At 41.5% G+C, this 22,367-nt stretch overlaps 1 protein-coding gene across 5 annotated transcripts in view; it reads right to left on the bottom strand.

Annotated features, from left to right (window-relative positions):
• The window catches only part of arhgef25a (Rho guanine nucleotide exchange factor (GEF) 25a), a 45,011-nt gene that overhangs the window by 3,420 nt on the left and 19,224 nt on the right, over window positions 1-22,367 (bottom strand). For all 5 annotated transcript variants that reach the window (XM_039604115.1, XM_039604116.1, XM_039604113.1 and 2 more), the window contains 12 exons: window positions 12,246-12,553; window positions 11,625-11,735; window positions 7,922-8,046; window positions 6,671-6,737; window positions 6,141-6,244; window positions 5,865-5,934; window positions 2,850-2,939; window positions 2,473-2,565; window positions 2,092-2,142; window positions 1,544-1,621; window positions 1,217-1,408; window positions 794-974 (listed from right to left, as the gene is read on the bottom strand). In XM_039604115.1, coding sequence (XP_039460049.1) covers window positions 794-974; window positions 1,217-1,408; window positions 1,544-1,621; window positions 2,092-2,142; window positions 2,473-2,565; window positions 2,850-2,939; window positions 5,865-5,934; window positions 6,141-6,244; window positions 6,671-6,737; window positions 7,922-8,046; window positions 11,625-11,735; window positions 12,246-12,553 — 1,470 coding nt within the window. The remainder of the gene's footprint in view (window positions 1-793; window positions 975-1,216; window positions 1,409-1,543; window positions 1,622-2,091; window positions 2,143-2,472; window positions 2,566-2,849; window positions 2,940-5,864; window positions 5,935-6,140; window positions 6,245-6,670; window positions 6,738-7,921; window positions 8,047-11,624; window positions 11,736-12,245; window positions 12,554-22,367) is intronic.

The raw sequence follows: 22,367 nt of genomic DNA, 5'->3' as shown, positions 1-22,367 counted from the left end.
CACAGCATTATATTGTAATCATAACCTGGTTATACAGGGGAACCCATACAGGGTGCTTAGTACTACCAAAAGATCCTTAATAAATACAAGTGCTTTTAAAAAGCAATAACTAACATTAAGTTTTGTTGATAATAAATGCTACATAAAGAAAGTTAATGTGTTCTTCATGTCAGTGTTGCATTAAAAACACAGTAGATGATACCAAATCCTTACAACTTTACAGTTATGATCATAAAAATACAAATTAAATTTAAAGCTCTGACACAACACTACAAAAATCCAGAATGACAGTCTTTCAATTTTTTCAATTTTTTTCATGCAAAGCCAAAACCGTGAAAAAGTTGGTCAATATATTTACATATGCCATGCTTTATGCTAACTTCATGCAATCTTGCAACTTTAATAATAATAATAATTTAACATTTTCTAACCTTCTTTTTTCTTCTAGGTGTGCTGGGAATATAAAGACTACACAGTCTTGTCAGCTTGTCGCATAGACAATAAATGAAAAATGCTCTAAACTCCAAGCTAAAATATGACTTATAGATGTGAGATATCCATAAATTACTCCCCATGTGTTTATATACCACTGCAGGATGTCATTGAATTTTTATCATCTCTTCCCCTTAGTCTGTGTTTTTTTACTGTCTCCCGGTGCTATCTCTTTCTTTGCCATCACCCCCACTGCCCCTCACTGAGCCTGGTTGAGTGCTTGCTCATAAGGCATTGTTTCACATCACCACAGCTTGAGGTGACTGTTGTTGTGAGTCGTCTTCACTCGGCTGGCACTTACCATTAAGGAAGTTGCGCTGGCTTTCCAAGATCTGAACCACATCATTGACCCAGGCCCTTCCTATCTCTGGGGAGGAGGCCTGCATCTGGAAGCGCACCACACTTCCATCGGGATTGCGTGACGTCAGCACAAAGCGCGCATCATCGCTTTCCACACTGGGCTCCACCCCCAGGCAGCTCACCTGAAACATACATATATGATTAGACTGCTTGTTAAATGTTTTGGTAACACACGCATGCCTCTAAAAAGTCCACAAGACAGAATTATGTAAGCCAGGCAGGAATGAGTGTGTTTTGGTTCTGTTATGTAACTTCTAACCTGGGAGTGAGTTGAACTTTCTCTTTTCTTTTTATTAGTACATACAGTTCATAAAAACATCCTGTGTGGCTCATTTGAGTTTATTAAGGCTTAGTAGGCACTCACCTTGATGCTGTTTTTAAATATGTATCCAGGGAGTGAGAAGCCTTTCTTCCTGTCTATCGGCTCACTAAAGATGACCAACTGCTCAAACAGGAAGACGCGTCTTTCCTTGGCACGAGACAGGAAGCCACTGTCCTGCTCTATAACAGTGAAGGTGTCCTGCTGGAGAAGCTTGCCCTGGGCTGTGATCTTACCCTGGTACCAGTATGAAGTTAAAACAAAACAAAAAAAACGGGGAAAGTAGTTAGACTGTGGTTTTCATGAGCTGAACACAAATTATTCCAAGGCAAATGTTTGGAGGAAAGATGATCCAAACATCCAGAGACATACCTCAAAACCTTGTAGTCTGCCCACATTCATCATGTCATTGCAACGTTTTGGCACAAAACACATCACTTCTACTGCTTTCTGTTTAAAAGGGGAAAAAGGCGATTAGAAGCATAGTAACAACAGCTAGTAAGTTGCTAGGAATTGGATTAGCAAGCTTAGAAAGTATTTACAGGGATCAAGTATGGAATAAAGTAAATAATTATGTGAGTGATGTGAGGCATCCACTTGGCTCCTTCTTTAAACTATTACAATCTGCACGACACTATTGTTCCCTCATATTCACTAAAACAGGTCAAATTTTTTATTCCTCAAGCCATCAAATTTCTAAACATGGGCAACACATAGGAGGCTAAATTGATGTGGCTAAAGTCATCCCTAAGATGCAAGGACAGTGAAAGTGTTTGCATATTGTGTGCTTATGGCTTATGCTGATGTCATTGTTTTTATATGGTGTATACAAATGTCAGCCACAATTTGCTGCAAGCGAATTTCCCCACATGGACAAATAAATGTATCTATCCATTTAAAACGCAAAGAGTAAAACCCACCTCCAGCTCCTCCGTGTCCATCCCAGCTTTGGTGTAATACTTTAGGAAGTCCTGTTGAAATAAACACAGCACGGTCACCAGAGCATTCCAGGTTTACTACCCAGAGTAACGAGAGGTAGTATTTATGACCACCATGCTTGCTTATGACAAGGAACCATGACTCAAGGACTTTTACACACTGTTGTTTAAATTTTATAATAAAGAGCCTGTTTCTCTCTTGCTTAATCGTACCCTGACCAGACAATACACTGTGTGTGATCAGCATTTCTGCACAGAGGTTTGCATGTAAGTGTTGTGGTTTTTCTACTTGTATGTTTGTAACCTCATAGCAGACACAGAGCTGGTGTTTGGCTAACAGTACAGCAGTGACATGCTTTTTACCTTGAGCAGAAGCTGATACTTCATGATCCTCTGGACGGGTTTGATGAGCAGGTCGTTGAGCTGCAGCCTCTGGCCCAGCTGCTGCCGGAGCTCCTAACAGCGGAAACGGACGCAACATTTTATCAACGTGACAGCACAAAACACGGCAGCTGTTGGCCAGTATAATTCCTCTATGACCATAAAGCACAGGGTTTGCAACTAATACCCATTTGTCTTATTCTTGCTGTCAATTTGAATAATAATAAACGGCAACTCACAAAACAAAGTCGCACGTACACAGTGGTGCACATAAACAGAACAGAAATATAAACAGCATCTTGAAGATGGTTAGGCTAAACAGAAAAACTGCACAGAGTCAGACGTTGAAATTCACTCACCTCAAAGTAAGTCTCGATATATTCTGAGACGATGTGTTCTGACTTGGGCTTGTTCTGACAGTACACAACATACATATGCAGGCGCCTCTCCTGCAATGCGAGCCACATTATAAAATCATTTCACTGAGCATTTTGTTACAAAATGTTAGCCACATGGTAAAAGAAAAAAAAAAAGACTCACTATGAGAAATACAGATCTTAAGGAGCATTACAAGTAAATGAAAATGCCCATGAAAGTGAGTACAAACATGAGCAATCAATGTGCGGGTCTCTGGTTGCTCTTTGGGATGAAAGGGAGCAGAGCAATAATGATTCGTCTAAGACTGGGCCTTTGAAGCCGGCTCTGTCTGGTAGTGCCTACTCTTGTGTGACTAATTGGCATGGAAGTGCAGATGTGGCAGACCTGAGAGGCCTAATGGAGTTATATGTAGATGAGCATCAGGTTATGTATAATTTACCCAGGTTACCCTCTGTGTAACCAGAGCCTTTTAAAGGCTGCCAATATGGGAGTACACCTAGCAACAGACATGGCTCTGTAACCTAGAGAACAGCGAGCTGCTACACCTCAGTGGACATCATGTAACACTGCAGACAGCGACTGCTGACACACGACGGTCACATGTTCATGTGTGTCTACAGTGGCTTGCAAAAGTATTCGGCCCCCTTGAACTTTTCCACATTTTGTCACATTACAGCCACAAACATGAATTAATTTTATTGGAATTCCACATGAAAGACCAATACAAAGTGGTGCACACGTGAGAAGTGGAACGGAAATCACACATGATTCCAAACATTTTTTACAAATAAATAACTGCAAAGTGGGGTGTGCGTAATTATTCAGCCCCCTGAGTCAATACTTTGTAGAACCACCTTTTGCTACAATTACAGCTTCCAGTCTTTTAGGGTTTGTCTCTACCAGCTTTGCACATCTAGAGACTGAAATTCTTGCCCATTCTTCTTTGCAAAACAGCTCCAGCTCAGTCAGATTAGATGGACAGCGTCTGTGAACAGCAGTTTTCAGATCTTGCCACAGATTCTCGATTGGATTTAGAGATCTACAGCTCAGGTGGGGGAATCTGTCCATAGGACAACTATTAGTCGTGCACTGCACAAAGTTGGCCTTTATGGAAGAGTGGCAAGAAGAAAGCCATTGTTAACAGAAAACCATAAGAAGTCCCGTTTGCAGTTTGCCACAAGCCATGTGGGGGACACAGCAAACATGTGGAAGAAGGTGCTCTGGTCAGATGAGACCAAAATGGAACTTTTTGGCCAAAATGCAAAACGCTATGTGTGGCGGAAAACTAACACTGCACATCAGTCTGAACACACCATCCCCACTGTCAAATATGGTGGTGGCAGCATCATGCTCTGGGGGTGCTTCTCTTCAGCAGGGACAGGGAAGCTGGTCAGAGTTGATGGGAAGATGGATGGAGCCAAATACAGGGCAATCTTGGAAGAAAACCTCTTGGAGTCTGCAAAAGACTTGAGACTGGGGCGGAGGTTCACCTTCCAGCAGGACAACGACCCTAAACATAAAGCCAGGGCAACAATGGAATGGTTTAAAACAAAACATATCCATGTGTTAGAATGGCCCAGTCAAAGTCCAGATCTAAATCCAATCGAGAATCTGTGGCAAGATCTGAAAACTGCTGTTCACAAACTCTGTCCATCTAATCTGACTGAGCTGGAGCTGTTTTGCAAAGAAGAATGGGCAAGAATTTCAGTCTCTAGATGTACAAAGCTGGTAGAGACATACCCTAAAAGACTGGCAGCTGTAATTGCAGCAAAAGGTGGTTCTACAAAGTATTGACTCAGGGGGCTGAATTATTACGCACACCCCACTTTGCAGTTATTTATTTGTAAAAAATGTTTGGAATCATGTATGATTTTCGTTCCACTTCTCACGTGTACACCACTTTGTGTTGGTCTTTCACATGGAATTCCAATAAAATTAATTCATGTTTGTGGCTGTAATGTGACAAAATGTGGAAAAGTTCAAGGGGGCCGAATACTTTTGCAAGCCACTGTATGTATGCAGCGTGTTTGCAAGTGAGCACACGTGTTGTATACAAGTGACGCAGCTTGTTAAAAGCCGCCTGGGTTTTCTGTTTTTCATTAAGACCATGTTCCCAGTCTGCTTGTTTTCACAGTTTGACACCGTGCTTAGATTTAGTTACAAGTTTTTTTTATTCCCCCACAGGCTTTTTAAGTTAATTATCCAGAGGGCTGAGCCTTATTGGATTGTTTAAAGAGCTACAGTCAGAGACAGCAAAAGACACACATTTAAGTTAATCACGTTCACAAAAAGAAGCGACTTGGTAAAATTATGCATTATGTCTATCTCGTCTGCATGTGCCACCACTTACCCAATATACATAAATCTAATTTTTCCTGCTGTAGCAGTGTTGTGACCTTATAGTGACTCTAGCTCTATTCTACTGGCAGAACAATATACTAAACAGGGAATCTTTTTGCACGTGTCATCGTTCTTGAGTCAAGATGTGAAAGAAAGAGGACCCTGCTTTTGGGAGGGGAGGAAAAAAATCTTTCATATCAAAGAGTCTGAGCTTAAAATTTATTATTCTTCCTTTTATTCTTGTTTGCTTTTCAGACTGTTTTTCCCTGGTGTTTCCTGACTAGTCCTCCAGCCCAGACTGCAAGATCAGACAGCGTGTCATGTGTGTGTGTGTGTGTGTGTGTGTGTGTGTGTGTGTGTGTGTGTGTGTGTGTGTGTTAGCCATGTGCACGCTTGTAAAAACACAGCCTGACTAAGACGTATCAGTAACAGGGAAGAGGAAGGAGAGATGTTGGCAGCTGAGAGAGACGGAAAGAGGTATGGTAAAGGATAAACAGGAGCTCTGTGTTTTGTTTTCTGTAGCTCTTTTTTTTACCTTTACTCCAAACAGCACAAAAAGTAGACCTAGACACGTGCACTATGTGCGTACGTGCATCTGTGTGTGTATGTGTGTGTGTGTGTGTGTGTGTGTGTGTGTGTCTTTACACCATACTCACATGTTTAATGAAGAGCTGAGCCAGCCTCTCTGGCTCTGCCAAACACTTCTCCAGCTCTCCCAGGAAGTAGCTACATAGAGGAAAAACACACACACATCCACAAAACGGAAGGTCAGATTTCCCTCCTGCACTTTTGTTCCTTTGTCCTCTCTGAGCTACAAACACGTACTCTGCAATTTATTGTTTGCCTTTCATTTTGCATGCAGTTAGAGCAAGCGTATCTTTTTCACACACTTTCCTCCTCTCACTTCCGTGAGAAAAAAAATAGGGACTTACTCTTTATGCCAGTCAAATATTTGATGAATGTTCCCGAAAACAATTTTGTCTTTTCCCTTCATGTCCTCCGGTACACCTTTGGTGCTCATTGTGGCCATGTAGCCCTGTAAAAAGGAGAGAAAGCAGCTGTTGTTTCTTAAGTCCTGCAAAAATCTGCAGCTGGCTCAAAATAGTCAAAGTAAATATAGTGAAGTTGTTATAACAAAGAGCAGCAATCACACACCCACTGTTATGGAGCTTTAATTAACCTTCAGATGGCAAGAATTCATTTCTGAACCAAAATATCTTGAGCTATTTTCAGCACTAGGAGATGGATCTCTGGCAATATAACACTCCTCACGCTAATAATTCACAAAATCTGCTTAAGTTTGGAGATGGTGTGATGGAGGCAGACCAAAGTGTGGAGTAAAGTGACAGAACTGTGATGGTTAAGCTTTAGAGCTAGCTTTGAAAGACTGGGTGGATGACTAAGCGTGCTCCTTTTTGTTAGGGAGATTGTGTGTTCTTAGCTGGCAGACTCGGTGGTTTACCTCCACTATGAGCCCCAGGTCTGACACGTAGTACTTCTCAGTCTCAATAAGCTCCTTCAGCACATACCTATAAAAATATAAATGAGGAAAGATTACGGTTAGGGTTATCTCACTGAATTCTTTCTGCACCCTGCAAAACACTTCATTTTACAGGTCCCAGTTTCCTAATATATTTCCAGAATGGAAATAATAATAACAAGTTTATAAGGCGTTTCCTGGAAATGAATATGTGATTTGGTACAAGTTAGAGAGAAAACACAGCAAGTATTCAGACCGTACACTCTAAGTCCAATAAATCTAATTAACTAACAGAATTATTAACTGAGGATCAGCTGAACGTGCAAAATTTACATAAACACCTATGTTTATGTTTCCCATGACTTGCGACTGCCTTGCACTCTTTATGTGAATCGACTTTTACCTCTTGTCAGGAGGAAAGCTGAGATACCACGTTATGACCAGAGTATGGAGCATTGGTCATGTGATAACTACTAATTAATGCTAGTAATAGTAAACATTACTAGTAATAATAGTAATGTTTAAAGCTCAACAGATAAGTAAGATGATCCACATAAATCATTACAGTTTTACCACCTAAAAACATATTTCACAAATACCTTTTATAAAAAACTTCAATCTAAAACTATCAGTACTTACTATATGAATTGTCTTAAAAATCTGTGTCTGTCTTCAGTATTATTGCTATTCCTTTCGTTTCTTTCAGAAGTCAATCTGAATTGTTAGACTAGTAAAAAGGAAAAGCTTTACTTTTCTCTTCTTTGGTGCAGTGACCTGCCCTGTAGGTGCTTGTGAACAGACATTTATCTTGTCATAGCAGGAAAAGGACCATCAAACATATTAACAATGGCTCAGTTATTTGAAGTGTCCAAGTAAAGCAGTGTCGCAATGAACCTGAAAATAAAGCAGCCGAATGGAACGAAGGCACCATTAATCTTAGTAATTACACTGCATATTCTTTTATAAGTCAGACAGTGATTTGTGGAAAATACTCAAAATAAGTGACATTTTTATTTAGTTCTACCATCAACTCAACATGCAACGCCCTATGACTCTCTGCAAGGAGACGTTCTCAGCTGCATCTCGGCTGTAAGCTGAGCTGCAAAGGCTAACGCTTTCTAAGAGCAGCTGCACTCAAATATATTGCTGTTTGAGACAACACATTTATTTAAAGAATGGACAACAGCCCGAATTGCCATCGGGCATAAATTAAGTGACGTCTGAAACACATACATGCTTTTCTCTAAGGCACTCTTCCTCTCCTCCTCGGTGTCAGCCGCAGCTGACCATTGGCTGGAGGTGTCGTCCATCAAGACGGACTCGCTGTCATCTGGCAGAACACCGATGGACTGCGTGTCCTGAGGAGGAAGAGACAGGCAGACAAACTGTTTATCAAAGGTCCTGTGCCAGTAATGTGGATCATGCCAGGAATAAAGTAAACAAAGGGAGATAAAGAGCAGGAGAGAAATGGTAATGATGCAGGTTGCCAGGGTGACAAGGGAGCGCAGAGAGACACGAGTAACAGAGATTGAATGATAAAAAGATCTGATTCAGATTGTTGTTGTTAATGATGCATGCGGTGACACACATAGAAAAAAAAAACAGATAAAGAGTCAGGGGGAGAAAACGGCCCTGTGCTTGTAGAAGATAATAAATAAAGCTGTTCCTGATAATCATTTAGAACAAACCTGCATTTTGTGGCATTACATTATTGAAGTTTACATTAATAAATGAATTTACCAATTGGGAATTCAAACAAAGTATATATTAACACGCCTAGCGCATCTCCTTTGGTTTAACTTTGGCACCAGCAGCTTTTACATTAGTACTTCCTGCCTTATTGGCCACGTTGTACCCGAGATAAACCCAGGGTTACTGTGATCCAATCGATTGTGTTCATGTGGTATATACATGACCTCCTTTTTCAAGCTTTTTCCTGGAATTGATATAATTTCCTGTGGGGGTTCTAGCGCAAATATAGAGTCATTGTGCACACCGCAAAGAGGGCCTGCAAAGATTTAAGTCATGACTAACTCAACAGAGACGTGCTTAACATCTGCAGACAACCCTTAGGTCTGTCTATATTAGCATTCTCTCTCACAATAAGCACACTTATCCCTAAACCTCACTACAATATGCCTGTCTAACTGTATCTATTTAAAAAGTTGCTCCTTCTATTTTTAAGTCTCTTCTTGTTGGCCTTTTCACTCTCTCATGACTCCGGAAACCTATAGGGGCAGCCATCTGTCTTTACCTAAATCCCAATGTCCCCTTGTCCCAGTCAAGCAGAACCACGCCGCCTTAAACACATACACAAACCACTAGACACACACCTAATCACTCAGACTGGCAGAAGGCTGCCCAAAAGAGAAATAAATACATGGGTGGACTGATACACATATAAGCAAACGGAAAGAGGGACAAGACTCTCCTTTTCTTCTCTGGTCTAGTTCAACTTGTTCACCTGTTTTCTCCTCGATAAACTTGCTGCCATCAAGAAGTTTTGAGCTTCCTGTCGTGTCACAGTGGTGCGTGTGAAAGAGACAAAGCCAAGTAAGAGAGACAGAGAGGCTCCACGAAGACCCTCTCTCCCCCAGCTCGTCTTGCCCCGCTAGGAGTGCTCCAGCCTAGCTGACAGGTCTCCCTGGCTCCCTGATCATTTCCAGATGTGCTGTGGCAAAACCCACAGGAAAAAAATCCCTTGTCTCTCTTTGTGTTGTAAGTTTTGTTTTCTAGCCAGAAGCCTGCGAAATAAACTGACAACAGTTTTAGAATAAGTCGAGGCCAAACCTTTCCAAGCAAGTAAGTTCAGTCGAGAGCGAAGTGATTACAAAACTCCTTTTTCTTTTTCTCTATGTGTAAAAAACATACAAGCTCCAAGTTTTTTGTGAAGAAGTCAAAGAAGAATTTTATCTTAAAAGTGTGATTATCTGGATATGAGAACAATAAAAGGATGTTTGCATGTAAAGGTTTGCACCACAGAATATTTGCATTGACTATATTTTGTCTTTGCAGTGTTTTAATCTAATAAATAAATTATCCATAATTTGATATCTGTCTGCTAATTTTATATCTGCCTTTTGCTATTTTGTATTCATAGCTGTGGACCAACTTTTGATTGCACTCTTCTCTGGGAACGCAGACTGCTGCAAATCACCAGTAGTAAAGTGAATTTAAAGGCTCTCATGTAAGGAAACATGAATCTGTGTGGCTTAAAATGTGATGATTTAAACTCTAATATAGGTATTACAGCCCGTGCTTGAAACTGTATTTCCCACTGCAGAGGTGGCATCAGCAATTTTTTATTTTTATAAGGGATGGGGCAAAGCAATCCTCATGCACACAAGTGCACATCAAAGTTATGATACTGTGATACAAACAGAGTTAGGTGATTTCATTACGTCTCAAGTGGAGAAAAATCTAATTTAACAGCAATATTGCCGGTGTCACAAAGCAAAGGATGGCTTTGAAGAGCGCTCACAACAAATGCCCCACATAATTCTTTTTACAGTTTCTGTCCCGGTTTGACTTAAAGTTTATTCTTTTAGTTAAGAGTTTTCTGTTTGATACTTTTTATGGGTGAAGATCAGAGACTGTACAAGCTGTTTTTCAGGAAAAAGTGATTTAATAGATCTGTTGATCATTTGTTCCGGCTTGTTTTTTAACACAGCGGCTTGTTAGACCTCGTAGACATCGTAAGAAATTTCCCGTGCTTGATCAAAAACACTATAGTTTTATTTAAAAAAGGAGGGTGGGGGAGACGAGCAGCGCATTTAACACTGCGCCCGTTGGCGGAGAAGGTGGTGTAGATGACAGGAACCATCGGAGATGACTGACCTACATAATTTAATCTCTCTCACATCACCTCTCTCCCTGTGTGTAGCTTTCGCTCTCCTACCAAACACTGGCAGTAAAAACACCACAGCGCTGACCTCATCCCTCTGATGTAATCCCGCTATTGTCTTTCAAAGTGTTGTTGAGGCTGAAATTATAGTTTAAGTGCCCAGGTCTTGATTCAACAACAGGACACACTTCACAGTGTTTAAATGCTCAGACATGGTTATTGTTTCCTGTTGATGGGATGCAGGCACCGCAGGTTAATGCAACACTCCCGCTGTTCAAACAAACACCATTTTCCAGCGAGCCTCTCGCAGCAAAAAGGGACAAGCCAGCTTAAGACACTCCTTTGCCACGAGCAGTTTGATGGAGAAATGAAGACGGGCTCGCTTCTTTGTTAAGCATTTCTTTGTTCTAAAAGTGAAGTCATCTTTCACCACATCTGCCGTTTCTTATTTATCTCCAGGCATGTCCTTCTGCAACATGTTGAATGTGAGTCATGCATCACACTGGCCGCGCTCAGATTCTGCCCTCTGATCCTCTGGGGCATTGATCTGGTCTGAGATAGCGCCGTATTCAATGTTTCTCCATATGCATCTGTGCATATGTGTGCTCTATGTCTCCATTTGTATATCTATATATATATATATATATATGTCTGCATATGTATGTAGCATATGTGGCTACAAAAAGCAGCCCTCCTACGTGCGTTTGTGTTCTCATGTTGCTTCATCGTTGAGCTCCTCCAGCAGCAGTGGAGTTAGTCATTTCCAGCTCTGGCTGGAGGGCCATGGAGACAAAGAGCGCTGATGTCACCTCCCCACCAGGCTACATCCTCACTGAGAATATTATTTCTACTCCTCTCTGAGACTGTCGGCTAAAATGAATTGGTAATGGATTATTTTCATAGTTTAAATCTCATGGCCAGCTACTAGATCATATAAAACAGGCCTCCTTTCAAAAGAGTACTAACTGCATTTAAGCTAGCAACGTAAAAGTTCTGCTTGGTGTCATTTCTATGCGATGCTTATCATATGTGATATGAGATATAACAGGACAGGGTTGGGTGTTATTTTGACAGCATATTAAGATGGCAGACCTGGATGTTTGGCAGTGACGTGCAGCCAATCAGCGAGTCAGTTATGCAGCTGGGTGACTGTAGAGTAGCTGGTGACAGGTCCTCAGGGCTTGCCAGGCCATCTTTCCACTCCTGGAATACACACACACACACACACAAACATTCGCAGTGTCAGAATAACAAAATCTGTAGCGTGCATATGTGTTCTGGCACAGAGAGACACAGGCGGCTCTAAAAAGAAAAAGAGGACACATAAGAGAACAGGGTAGGGTGAGAGACTGCAGGAAGAGTCAGCAATGCTGCTGTCATTTACAGTGACACTGCCAACTGACATGGTACTTGTTCCTCCAGGGATTAACTCCACATCAAACCTGCTTCTCCACTGACAACCTTGCGCTACCTAAAGTAAACAAGTGTGGTCAAAATGTTGGTTCTAATTTGTGTTTGCCCAAGAATGAAGTTTTGAATGCATCACAACCAGTTTATACAAAGACCTACTGTTAACACGGTGCAGTAATAATTTCAGTTTACTTATGAGGCGGTTCATGTGCACTGTGCAGAACGGAACCGCAAAATTCACCAGGCAAAGCATTGTTTGATTAGTTCGTATGATCAAGAAAATTAAAAATTTATGCTTCTCACCAGTTCTCTGTGGGTGACAGGCAAGATGGTGAGACTCTCTACAGGCCTTGGGAGGCTCCCCATATCTTGGTTCTGGCTGTGGGATGGAAGACATGCAGGCTTTCCCTCAAGTTTGCGGACCTGACGCTCTCCTTTGGCGGTGGATCCAGCGCTAAGTTTGCGGACAGGGTTTGTGAGCCATTTTTTAAGGGTGCTCACAGAGCGCCTGGAGCCCGGGGAGCTGGGGGCCGAGCTGCCTGATGCCTGCGGGGGCAGCGACGCCACGGAGGTGGAGATGCTGCCCTCACTGCCTGCTGCCGAATACGAGTCTGAAGAAAAGGCATAAAGAGACAGGGGAAGCAAAAGGTTACTGGTGAAGGAAAACAATCAATAGATAAGGGTTAAATGGGTCATGAGGCAGAGTAAAGGCTCCACGTACAGACTTAACTTAATCAATGAATCTGTGGACTTCGGCAAATGTGCAAAAGGAGCATTTTGTTTCAGGGATACGGCCCTCGCTTGACTAGTAGACATGGCTTAACTGCAGATGTGCGAGGTGATGCAGAACTGAAGGCAGAACACGTGTCAACACACCAGGAGTGAAAGATTAACGAGAGAAATCAAAATAAAGAGCGGAAATATAAATTTCTTTTCTACAAACACGGCTGTGCAGGTGTGCAACTACACTATAAAAGATGTTTTCATTATGCAAAGCAGACTTTCTTTCTTTCTTTCTTTCTTTTTACATCGCTGAGCTGTGCACCAGTCCATGCCATCATCATTTGACCACATTCTGATGTAAGGCAGACAGCAGAGGTAATGAGGGTCGGTATTTGATACAAAAATACACTAAAGAGCAGTTGCAGATCGACTGCTGCACACTGATGTCAGGAGGACATGGGAAGTGAGTTGGGGGGTTGAGCTGGGACCGGACATCCTCTTTAATCCTTTTTAGAAGGGGAGCTCCTTGCCGGGGACTGTTTGTTTTTTCTTTATTGTCTTCCTTTCCCATCTTGCCTCGGCCAATCAACCTACCGCCCTTCCTCCAGCCTTTCTCAGTCCCGAGCTCTTCTTCTAAACTGTGCGTCGGGAGTGTTTCATCTTTTCTGTGATAATTTAAACATATTTCCTATCCATCTTTGCGCCTTAATCCTCTAAACCTTGAAACTCTTTCAAGAGAAAACTATTTTCCATTACTTGTTATTATTAAAAAAACAGGCCAATAAACCAACAATCATTTTCCATTAAGTAACTATTTTGAAAACGTTTCTGTTAACTTTGTAGTTTATGTTGTGCATCTGTTCATGAGAAGACAACACTGACCTGATTTCAGAGTGCTTTATTTGAGCCACAGTCTGTATCTTATGGCAGTTCTCAGCAATAAGATGCAAACTTAAACCCAGCCTAAATTATTCAGCTTAGTTCAGTGTTCATAGTTAAAAGATTTAAGAATTTCCACAACTTTATTCACTCAATTTCTTTGTCTGAGAAATTCAATAGCAGCCACAGTACTGATCAATAATAATGAGCTTTGTGCTCCTCACAGCACAAAACTCACAGTGTTTGACAAATCATTAACCTCAGAGCAAACAGGTCATGCTAATAAGATCGTATTTCTGCTAATGAAGAAACTTGTGAATGGTAGGTGATAACCAAGAAAATGACTTTAACTCATTGTGTAATTCCACCATAGAGATACCATTTCCTCTATTTTTTCCCCAGCATGTATCATGCAATTTTCCCGTCCACCGTTCTTTCTAATTCCCACCTAAATATCCATATAAAAGTCTGTAAATAGAGTGTATAAGGAGATCTAAGCCTAGCAGAATGAGCATCTGAACAGACCAAGACAAGGAACACAGGTAAGTTTAAAGAAAAAAGATGGCTATACCCTGCGGGGAACTATTAGGATATCAAAATGCATCTGAGAGCCATTGTATTTATGGTTGCATCTGGAAGAAGCAAAGCATCCACCATCTGTGAAGGTTCCCCAGTCAGAGAGAAGAAAGGATGTGAAAACGCTGGGGAGCACATGTGATATTGTGCACCCTCCCAACCCAGCTTTTCTGACCTCTAACAGAGGGCCAGACCCAGAGGTTTGTATTTCCCAAGGTTTCCTGCTCAAGTTTAGCCAGGTCAGCGTTTCCAGTTCAAAGTGCAGAGATACAACCAGCAACATTGTTTCTAACTATCTTGAGGCATCAGCTGAAGAAATAGGCTAAAGAGACTGACACCGCTGCAGTGCCTGGAAGCAATTTGAAATGACTGGAGACGGGGCAGAGCAGCTCTCCGATTCGAGGCTTTGCATCAGAATGATACAGTAGCTCTGTCACACGTACAGATTTACGATGCACAGAGCGTACATTATTTACTGGTTTTATAATGACTATCCTTACATCTGTCACCATGGCAACTGAGCACTTCCACTGATCATGTATTCTCTGTACCTTATACAAGCCATTACGGAGACATCAATAACACTTTTGCACAGAAACAGTGAGACAACTGTAAGGGGAGTTGATGAGCTTCTCCTTAGAGAAACCCACCTCCGCTCGCCCCACACATTGCAAGATAAGTAGAGTTAATACTGTTATACACCTACAAAGAGGAAACTGGGGGGTGGGGGGACGATCCATCCCACTCTTTCCCTGCTTTGCTTCATGCTGATAGTGCCCAGTGAAATTCATCTCCATAATGGCACCACTAAGAAAAGATTACCCACGCTGATTTTGTTAATGCAACTTGACTATTGTTTATGTGCTTATAACAATTAACAGTTAAGGGCACAGGAGAAAAGGGGCTGCATTAAGCTGCCCTGATCTGTGGTGATTTGTTAATGCTAGGTTTTCACCACTCGCCCACTTGCTGTCTGAGAGGATGAGCGAGTGCCGGGGCGGGAGGCTCATCCAAAATTGCTGTGCTGTGTAACTTTGTAGCCAAGTGGGTATCTGTTGCAAAGTACTTCCAGATTTTTCTTAGTGTTGGTCGGTCACAATACAGAAAAGAGACAGCCCACATCATCTAAGAGGGCAACTTAAGAGAGACATCTTTCACTATTAGTATTTGCACGGTATTACAGAATCTGTACAGCTAAGCAGCAACTTTTTCTTTTTCAACTCACAGTTGGTTTCTAGATTAAGCAATTAATAATTTGGCACGAAACTTCAGACAACTGTCTGTCACTATTTACTAAACCTAAGGTGACTTCATCAAATGTCTTGTTTGCTCAAGCACAGCCTAACCCAGTTTAGTTCAATTAACTACAATTTAAGCCAAGGGAAAAAAGAGTAACTCGTCTGAGAAGCAGAAATCTTCAGCTGCTTAATGAGTGCTGATAAATTTAAGCAGTCGTCAAACTCTGTCAGTATAGTGAATGATTAATTTTCCAAAGGTCAGTCTGATAAGTCTATTGATTACTGAACACTACATAATTTCACGTCTGTTCTTTTTTTGTGTGGTTCACAGTGAACCATTTGTTATTACCACAGTTAAATTCACTTATAGCTGATTTAATTATCTAATGACTATATGTGGCGCAGCTTGTCCAGTCATGTGGAGAGGGAAAACTTATGATTCACTGTTCTCATGAAGGTTAGATGTGACTGAATCAAAGGCAGGGACAGCGCATGTGACTCACTGTCTCTATAAGTTTTCCTATGCCAGGTGGGATAGACTCCTGTGCCCCCAAGTCCCCGAGTTGGTTAAGAAGATGGATGGATGGATGGATGGATGGATGGATGGATGGATGGATGGATGGATGAGTCAAGGGTAAATTTACTTTAATTTATGTCTGAAATGCAAAACCAGAGAAAAATGAGAAAGCAAATCTCTTCTCCTGTTTTCAGGTGATTGATGCAGATGGATACGCCCTAAGTGGTCGTCCACCAGAAGAAGTCTGCTCTAACTTCTGTTTATTGATTAGTTGAGGAGTGAGTGCTGCTGAGCCAACAAATCAGGCTAAAAGCGTTGGCTTTAATGGAGCAAACTTATTCACAGCCCCCTCCATTGTGGAGTTCCCTGTCAATCCCATGGCCTCTCGGGATCATATAGGCAATTTAGGCATTACTGGACTCCACAAATAAAAAAAATAGACAGACATGCAGGTGCCCATACACTTTTTTTTTCCAGAGAGGCTCTCCTGATGGGCACACAGGTGCAGGCTGTCAACCTGTTATCCAGAGTCATCAGCCTGTCAGTGTAACAATACACAGCATTAGAGGCAAGCATCCTGCTGCTCAGCACTGTGGCAAACATGTCAAATATCCTGCTGAGTTTGACAGACTTAGAGCTGCCATTCAATACTAGCACCTTGTGGCTTACAGCTCTGGGGAATTGTGGCAATCAACACATAGGTGCCCGCCTGCGTCATTGCTAACAGCTCTTAACACAACACCATACTTATCTTCTCGATTCTTTCTCTCTCACTCACTGCCCTCTCCACCTTATGCTCTTCAGCCTAGACTCAGCTGCTATATTACATTTCACCCACTCAGAGGAAATGGACACCCTTTCCATCAACCAGCAGGACCCGGTCTGCACTCATGTTCAAACTGAAAGATCTGAAAGACCATGAGGCAAGTACCTGAAGCACATGACGGAAAATGTTCTAACCAAGGTGCTTTTTACAATGAAACATTTAAAATCATAAATTGTACTCGTCTTTTTCTGGCTTTTCCTTCAATCCTCCCCCCTTCCTTTCTTTTTCACCCTGACTCCTTTTTCTCTACGATAAGTTCCTCCTTCTACCACCACGTTTGGCACTCTAACGCACTCTTACCCTCTGCATCTCTGTGCACTGCAGTGTTTTTCAGATAATGACTGGGAGCAGGACACTGCACAGCTCCCTCCTCTAATGCAATGGCCTCCACTGCACTGCCCCGAAGCTGCTGAGTGCAGCACAAGTTCGACATGCAAAACAAGCTAGCAGAGAAGACAACGCTACAGAAGGAAAGAATAATGTTTTTAAAAAGTTTTTAATCTTTTTTTATTCTCCTTTCTTATCTTTCTCTTTGGTATTAAGGCTTAAGCAACTGAATCCACAACCTCAGGAATCCTCTGAAAGTCTAAAGTTGACAGAAAGAAGGAGAGGCTATGGGGTGAGCTGCTGGGAAGAGCAGGGATTCTGTATAAAGGTTAAGCAGGAGAGGGGCAAAAAAGATGCCAGTGTGATTAAAGTTAAGAAGTTCAGTGAGAGTATGGGAGGAAACACTGACGAGACGAGCGGAAGGAAGTCCATGAGGCCACAAGCGACATACACTTGAGTGCACATAAGCAGGAACTGTGCTGATTTTTAACTGTGGGCACTGCAACAAAGACATATGTGCAGCAGCTCAACTCTTGTGTGTGCCATATATGAGTGTGTTCGTGTCAAACCTTTGGAGTGACACACTGCAGTCAGACAAGTGAACAGTGGTTTCCTGTCCTCCTATTGACCTAGTTTATGCGCACGCACACACACACGGATGCACACACCACTGTTATTCCCAGAGCACAGAAGGAAATATGTGCTAGACACATCAAGTGACACACAAACAAGCCATCAGAGTCGGTCTCCTGCCATCAGCGCCTACAGCCAGACTCTGTGGCATATTCTTCATCAGTTTAAAGCATCAAAGCGGTGCCAGTCACCAGAAAAACAAAACTGAAAAAAACGACACTGGCATTAATCCTTTTGTCGGTGGAACAATGTGAAAGAGTAAATCAGACACTTCTCCTGATGAGAGATTATGAAACAGTTCTAATTGATAGTCAGATCTAAACCACTACTACTGCCACTGACTGTGAAAATCAGGTCAGTGGGAGTATAGCAGTGCAGTTAAAGTGGCGAAGGTTGTGGATATCTCACCTGAGATTTCAATCAGACTCCCAGCATTTTCTTTTAACTTGAATCTTAATTTGCAATTTAAAAGAAGAGGCTGTGACGGCAATCTCACCACAGAGACTGTCTGCAAGCTCCTAGCAGTGTACAGTGAGAGACTGGAACCATGTTTGCGGTTAGTGGGCTTGAAAACTCCAGACATTCCTCTAGAACCACTTAGAGAGAGACTTGCCAGATTCTTGGCACTGCCTTTATTCATTTATGCTCTGGGGAACTAAACCTCCACAAATACACAGAATCAAACACAGGGGATTAAGGTTGCAGTGTGGTCCATTTCACACTCACACAGATTTATTAACTAAGCACCCCAGGATCAACAGGTATTCAGAGATGGAAAGTCCCATATTCACAAATCATGATTCAATCATTTAATCAAGGGGCAGAGTCAAATGATTTACTGCCCTGCTTTCACTGAACTGTTACGAATGGACAAATTTTCAAACGACAGTAGCTCAGATGTACTGACTCTTTGTCAGTCATTACACCCTGCATATGCGGTAATTGCCAAACTCCAGATCCCAGTTACTTTGTAACTCAAGCCTTCTCACTCATTAAAGTTTAAAAACTCCTGTTGTAAGAAAGCGAAAACAAAGATTTGAATAGTACAAGCCCAAACCTCAGTCACGCTAGAGTTAAAGTAAGATGACAATGCAGATAGGAAATATTGGTGTTTACCTGGTGAGTACATTGAATTCTTTTATATTCGGCAACCAAATACAAGTAGTCATAGCAACAGGTCGCCTGGTGGGAAGCAAACGGTCTGCAAACAGTGGTGGTCTGACTCAAACTGACTGCAATCACTCTCAGATTGGTGAAAGTTTGCAAATAATTTCCTTCCAGTTTAATATATGCAGATAATTTGGCAACATCTTGTTGCTTGTGCATCTCTTTGTAACAGGGGACTCGACTCATCTGGTTGCCAACTGGTTTTATTCTGATCATATTCTTATTTAAAAAGCAATGCTGCAGAACACTTATGTCATTTTGCAGTTAAATTACCTTTCTACAGTAATTATGTCACTCATTTTGGAGGAATATGTCCATTTCTGTTTGAGAGATTTAAGATTTTAGCTGTACTTTGAGTGTAAGTAGTTAATTTGAATGTCTGTGCATGTGGACAGCAACAGATTTGCAACAGATGGAACAGATTTGCAATTTTCGCTGATTTACTACATTTAATTACCCTTCTATCACAAACACATCAGCTGTAATTGCCAATGTGCATTCAATTGTCAACTGATAGCAGACTGATAGAAGACTGACTCCATGTTATTGCAGTTTTATCGCCAAATTGATGCACCAAAGTCCCCTTGAAGATCACTGACTGTCTTAGAAGTCAAGGAGATCACAAGTTTATTGTAAATGGTTGCAGTAATTTTGGTCTCCACCCTCTGGCTCCCCTGGTGTGACCGTAGCATAAGTAAAAAGCACTAATAAAGTCTAATCCCCTCTGCTAAATGTGCTATAAATGTTGCTTTTCAAAGTGCACAGCTTCAATTTGAAGGCAGAAAAAGAGAAAAAATGGATTCGGATCTTATAAATTCACATAAATACTTTCAGTATTTCAGTTCTTGTAGAGCACATCTTTCACACACATGAACACCCCACCTCCGTAGGTTTGTTTCTGAATGATGCCAAACTATTGACAGCTGTAACCTTTTCCCTATTTTTTCTTCTTATGATCAGTTACAGTTGTGAGATGGACCAAATAAATCCTTGTCAGCTTGACACGTGATAAGCTTCTCAATATTTTCCCCTTACTTTGCATCTCAAACAATAGCCAACTCTAGTTAAGGGTGTTCAGACATGTTTTTTCCCTTAAATAGATACACTGTCAAAGTAATTGTCTCTAATTACTACAGTACTTTGCTTTCGAGGGGGGGGGGGGTTCTCCAGAAGAAGCAGATATGAGATTGAGATCTGACAGAGAAGAAGAAAATATTTAAACAGACATTCTTTGTTTATCATGAATGATCCTGTGCACGTTATATGTACAATACACGACCCAGAGGCTGAAGATCAAGGCAAGAACTGCCTATTTTGCTTTAGTAAAGTAGCAGTGGAACCCCAAAAGTAAAATTACTCATTATGCTTTTATTTTTTTGTATTATTCGTATGCAATCTATCAGTAATTATATGTGACTGTATTTAGTGCTACATTTATTTTTCCATTACTTTAACCCTGTAGCTGTTAAAGCTGGACCAAATTTTAACTGTCAGTTTATTGCTTATATTTTATATTATCAATCTCAATCTGCCAATTTTTTCTTACAAAAATAATGGAGAAATGAAGAGGAACTGTTTGTTTCTGTTGAATAGAAGAATGCAGCAGCTTAAAATGTCACAGACGCAATTTTCTTTTCCCAAAACAAGAACTAAAAAAAACTGTGAAATGGATGTTTTCCTGTAGGTGGATATATATCAACTGCTCATGCTCCCAAAGTAACCATAAGATTGTTCAGTCTTTACATGAGGTCCACTGAAAAATGCTTTGAGGCATTTTGGGAAAATGAGGGTTGGAAACATACTTAAATGACCTTGCAGGCGCTGCATGGCACTCTGATTTAGTGTGTGTGCAACTGTGTGTATATCTTGTGCCAGTGTGCGTGTGTGTGTGTGTGTGCATGTGCACCCGGATAATCACAGTGATGATCAGCACTACTCTTTTTACCCTTTTTAGCAGTAGGAAGCACACACCCTGGGTACTGTCGGTCATCACTATGATTATCTAGTCACACACATGCATTCACAGACACACACTCACTCTAAAAAAAAAAGTCAGAGAACAAATGGCTGGCACTTGCGTTTGAGGGTAAACAAGGCTGCCATTAAGCCTGAGGTGGCCGAAAACAAAGAGCAAATTAAAAGCGATTGTGATTTCATATGGCAGTGCCAGTCAGGAGGCCTCCAAGGAGAGCTGGAGACAGAGCTGCGATGCACGCTGGGTCGCGGGTATGTGGAGCCTCTCCTCTTGGCCCCAGTCTGCCTGACAGCTCCAGTACTGTGCTCTTGCTGTTTGTCACTGGCTGTGCACAAGGTCAGTGCTCTGCACTGCAAGTAGCCATGATGGCTTTATGACAAACTGAGCCAACAATGTGAATTGTTGATTTGACACAAAACTGTTTAACTTCTCTTGTTTCAGATATGCTCTCTCATAAAATTATATCCTGAGCATCCAAGCGTTCAGAACATGTTGTGTATTTGGAGCAAGCATACGAGGTTTGTGTGCAAAAACAAATAACAAATATCTCAGCTTTCATTCTAATGGGGCGCACAGTTCCGACCTCGAGACCTAAAGATGTGCTGGCATAGTGATTCTCAGTCAGACTTGATGTGCTTTCCAGACACATATTCTCATTCCTTTCCATAGCTCTCCACCTCTCCCCACTCTTATTGCCATAGCAACTAAACCCAGAAGGAGAGCGAGTGAGGGACAGCCGCACAAAAGATTAGCCATCAGCAAGAAATCAACCTACACATGTAGGCGCACGCACTCAGTCATGTTGTACATAGCAATACACTTGTGAACATATACCTGTCTGTGACACACACACGCTTGCACGTGCACACACACATATACACAAAGCGCAATAATTACTGTAGATTTGCATCAATATTCATACAGTGACAACCCAGCAAATGTTTCCCTGGCTTATGCTTATTAGTAAGACAATGCCACACGCACAAAGGATGCTTTTGAAAAGCTTATTCCGAATTCAAGAAAACCATCTGCAGCTGTCAGCTTTTGTCTCTTTTCGATCAGATCCTGCATTTTGAGCAAGAGCTCTCCATATGGCTGTTAAGAGGGCATCTTATGAATACGCAAAATCCATTTGAGTGTTTGAGGGCGACCCGAGGCACAGTTCCACCTGTAATCCCTGTGCCAAATCCATCAGTTGGACAGTTTTCCTATAGGTTAACGAAACTGAATAATTAATATTAAGTAAAGCAATAGAAAATGTGCAAGTGTTGAGTGTACTGCCAAAATGTAAACTATTAGCTGGTGTAATTAGATTGTTACGGCAAAAGCAAATCTTTAAAGTCACTCAAATGTTTCTAAATTTGGCATTTCTAAAGTAACAGCTACAGTAGTCTTAGTTTGGCTGCTACAATGTGAATTTTGCACATAAATAAAAACTTATTCTAAAGATTTGGGGGGTTATTATATACACATTAGGATGATTTTACATGTTTTTAAATTGTTTTTCTCTTGAGTCTACCAATGCAGCTTTAATCCTTAAGTATTAGCTGCAGGCTATGAACAG

The sequence above is a fragment of the Oreochromis aureus genome, linkage group 20, assembly GCF_013358895.1.
Source record: "Oreochromis aureus strain Israel breed Guangdong linkage group 20, ZZ_aureus, whole genome shotgun sequence".
Taxonomy (NCBI): domain Eukaryota; kingdom Metazoa; phylum Chordata; class Actinopteri; order Cichliformes; family Cichlidae; genus Oreochromis; species Oreochromis aureus.
This window is presented reverse-complemented; position numbering and strand designations above follow the sequence as displayed.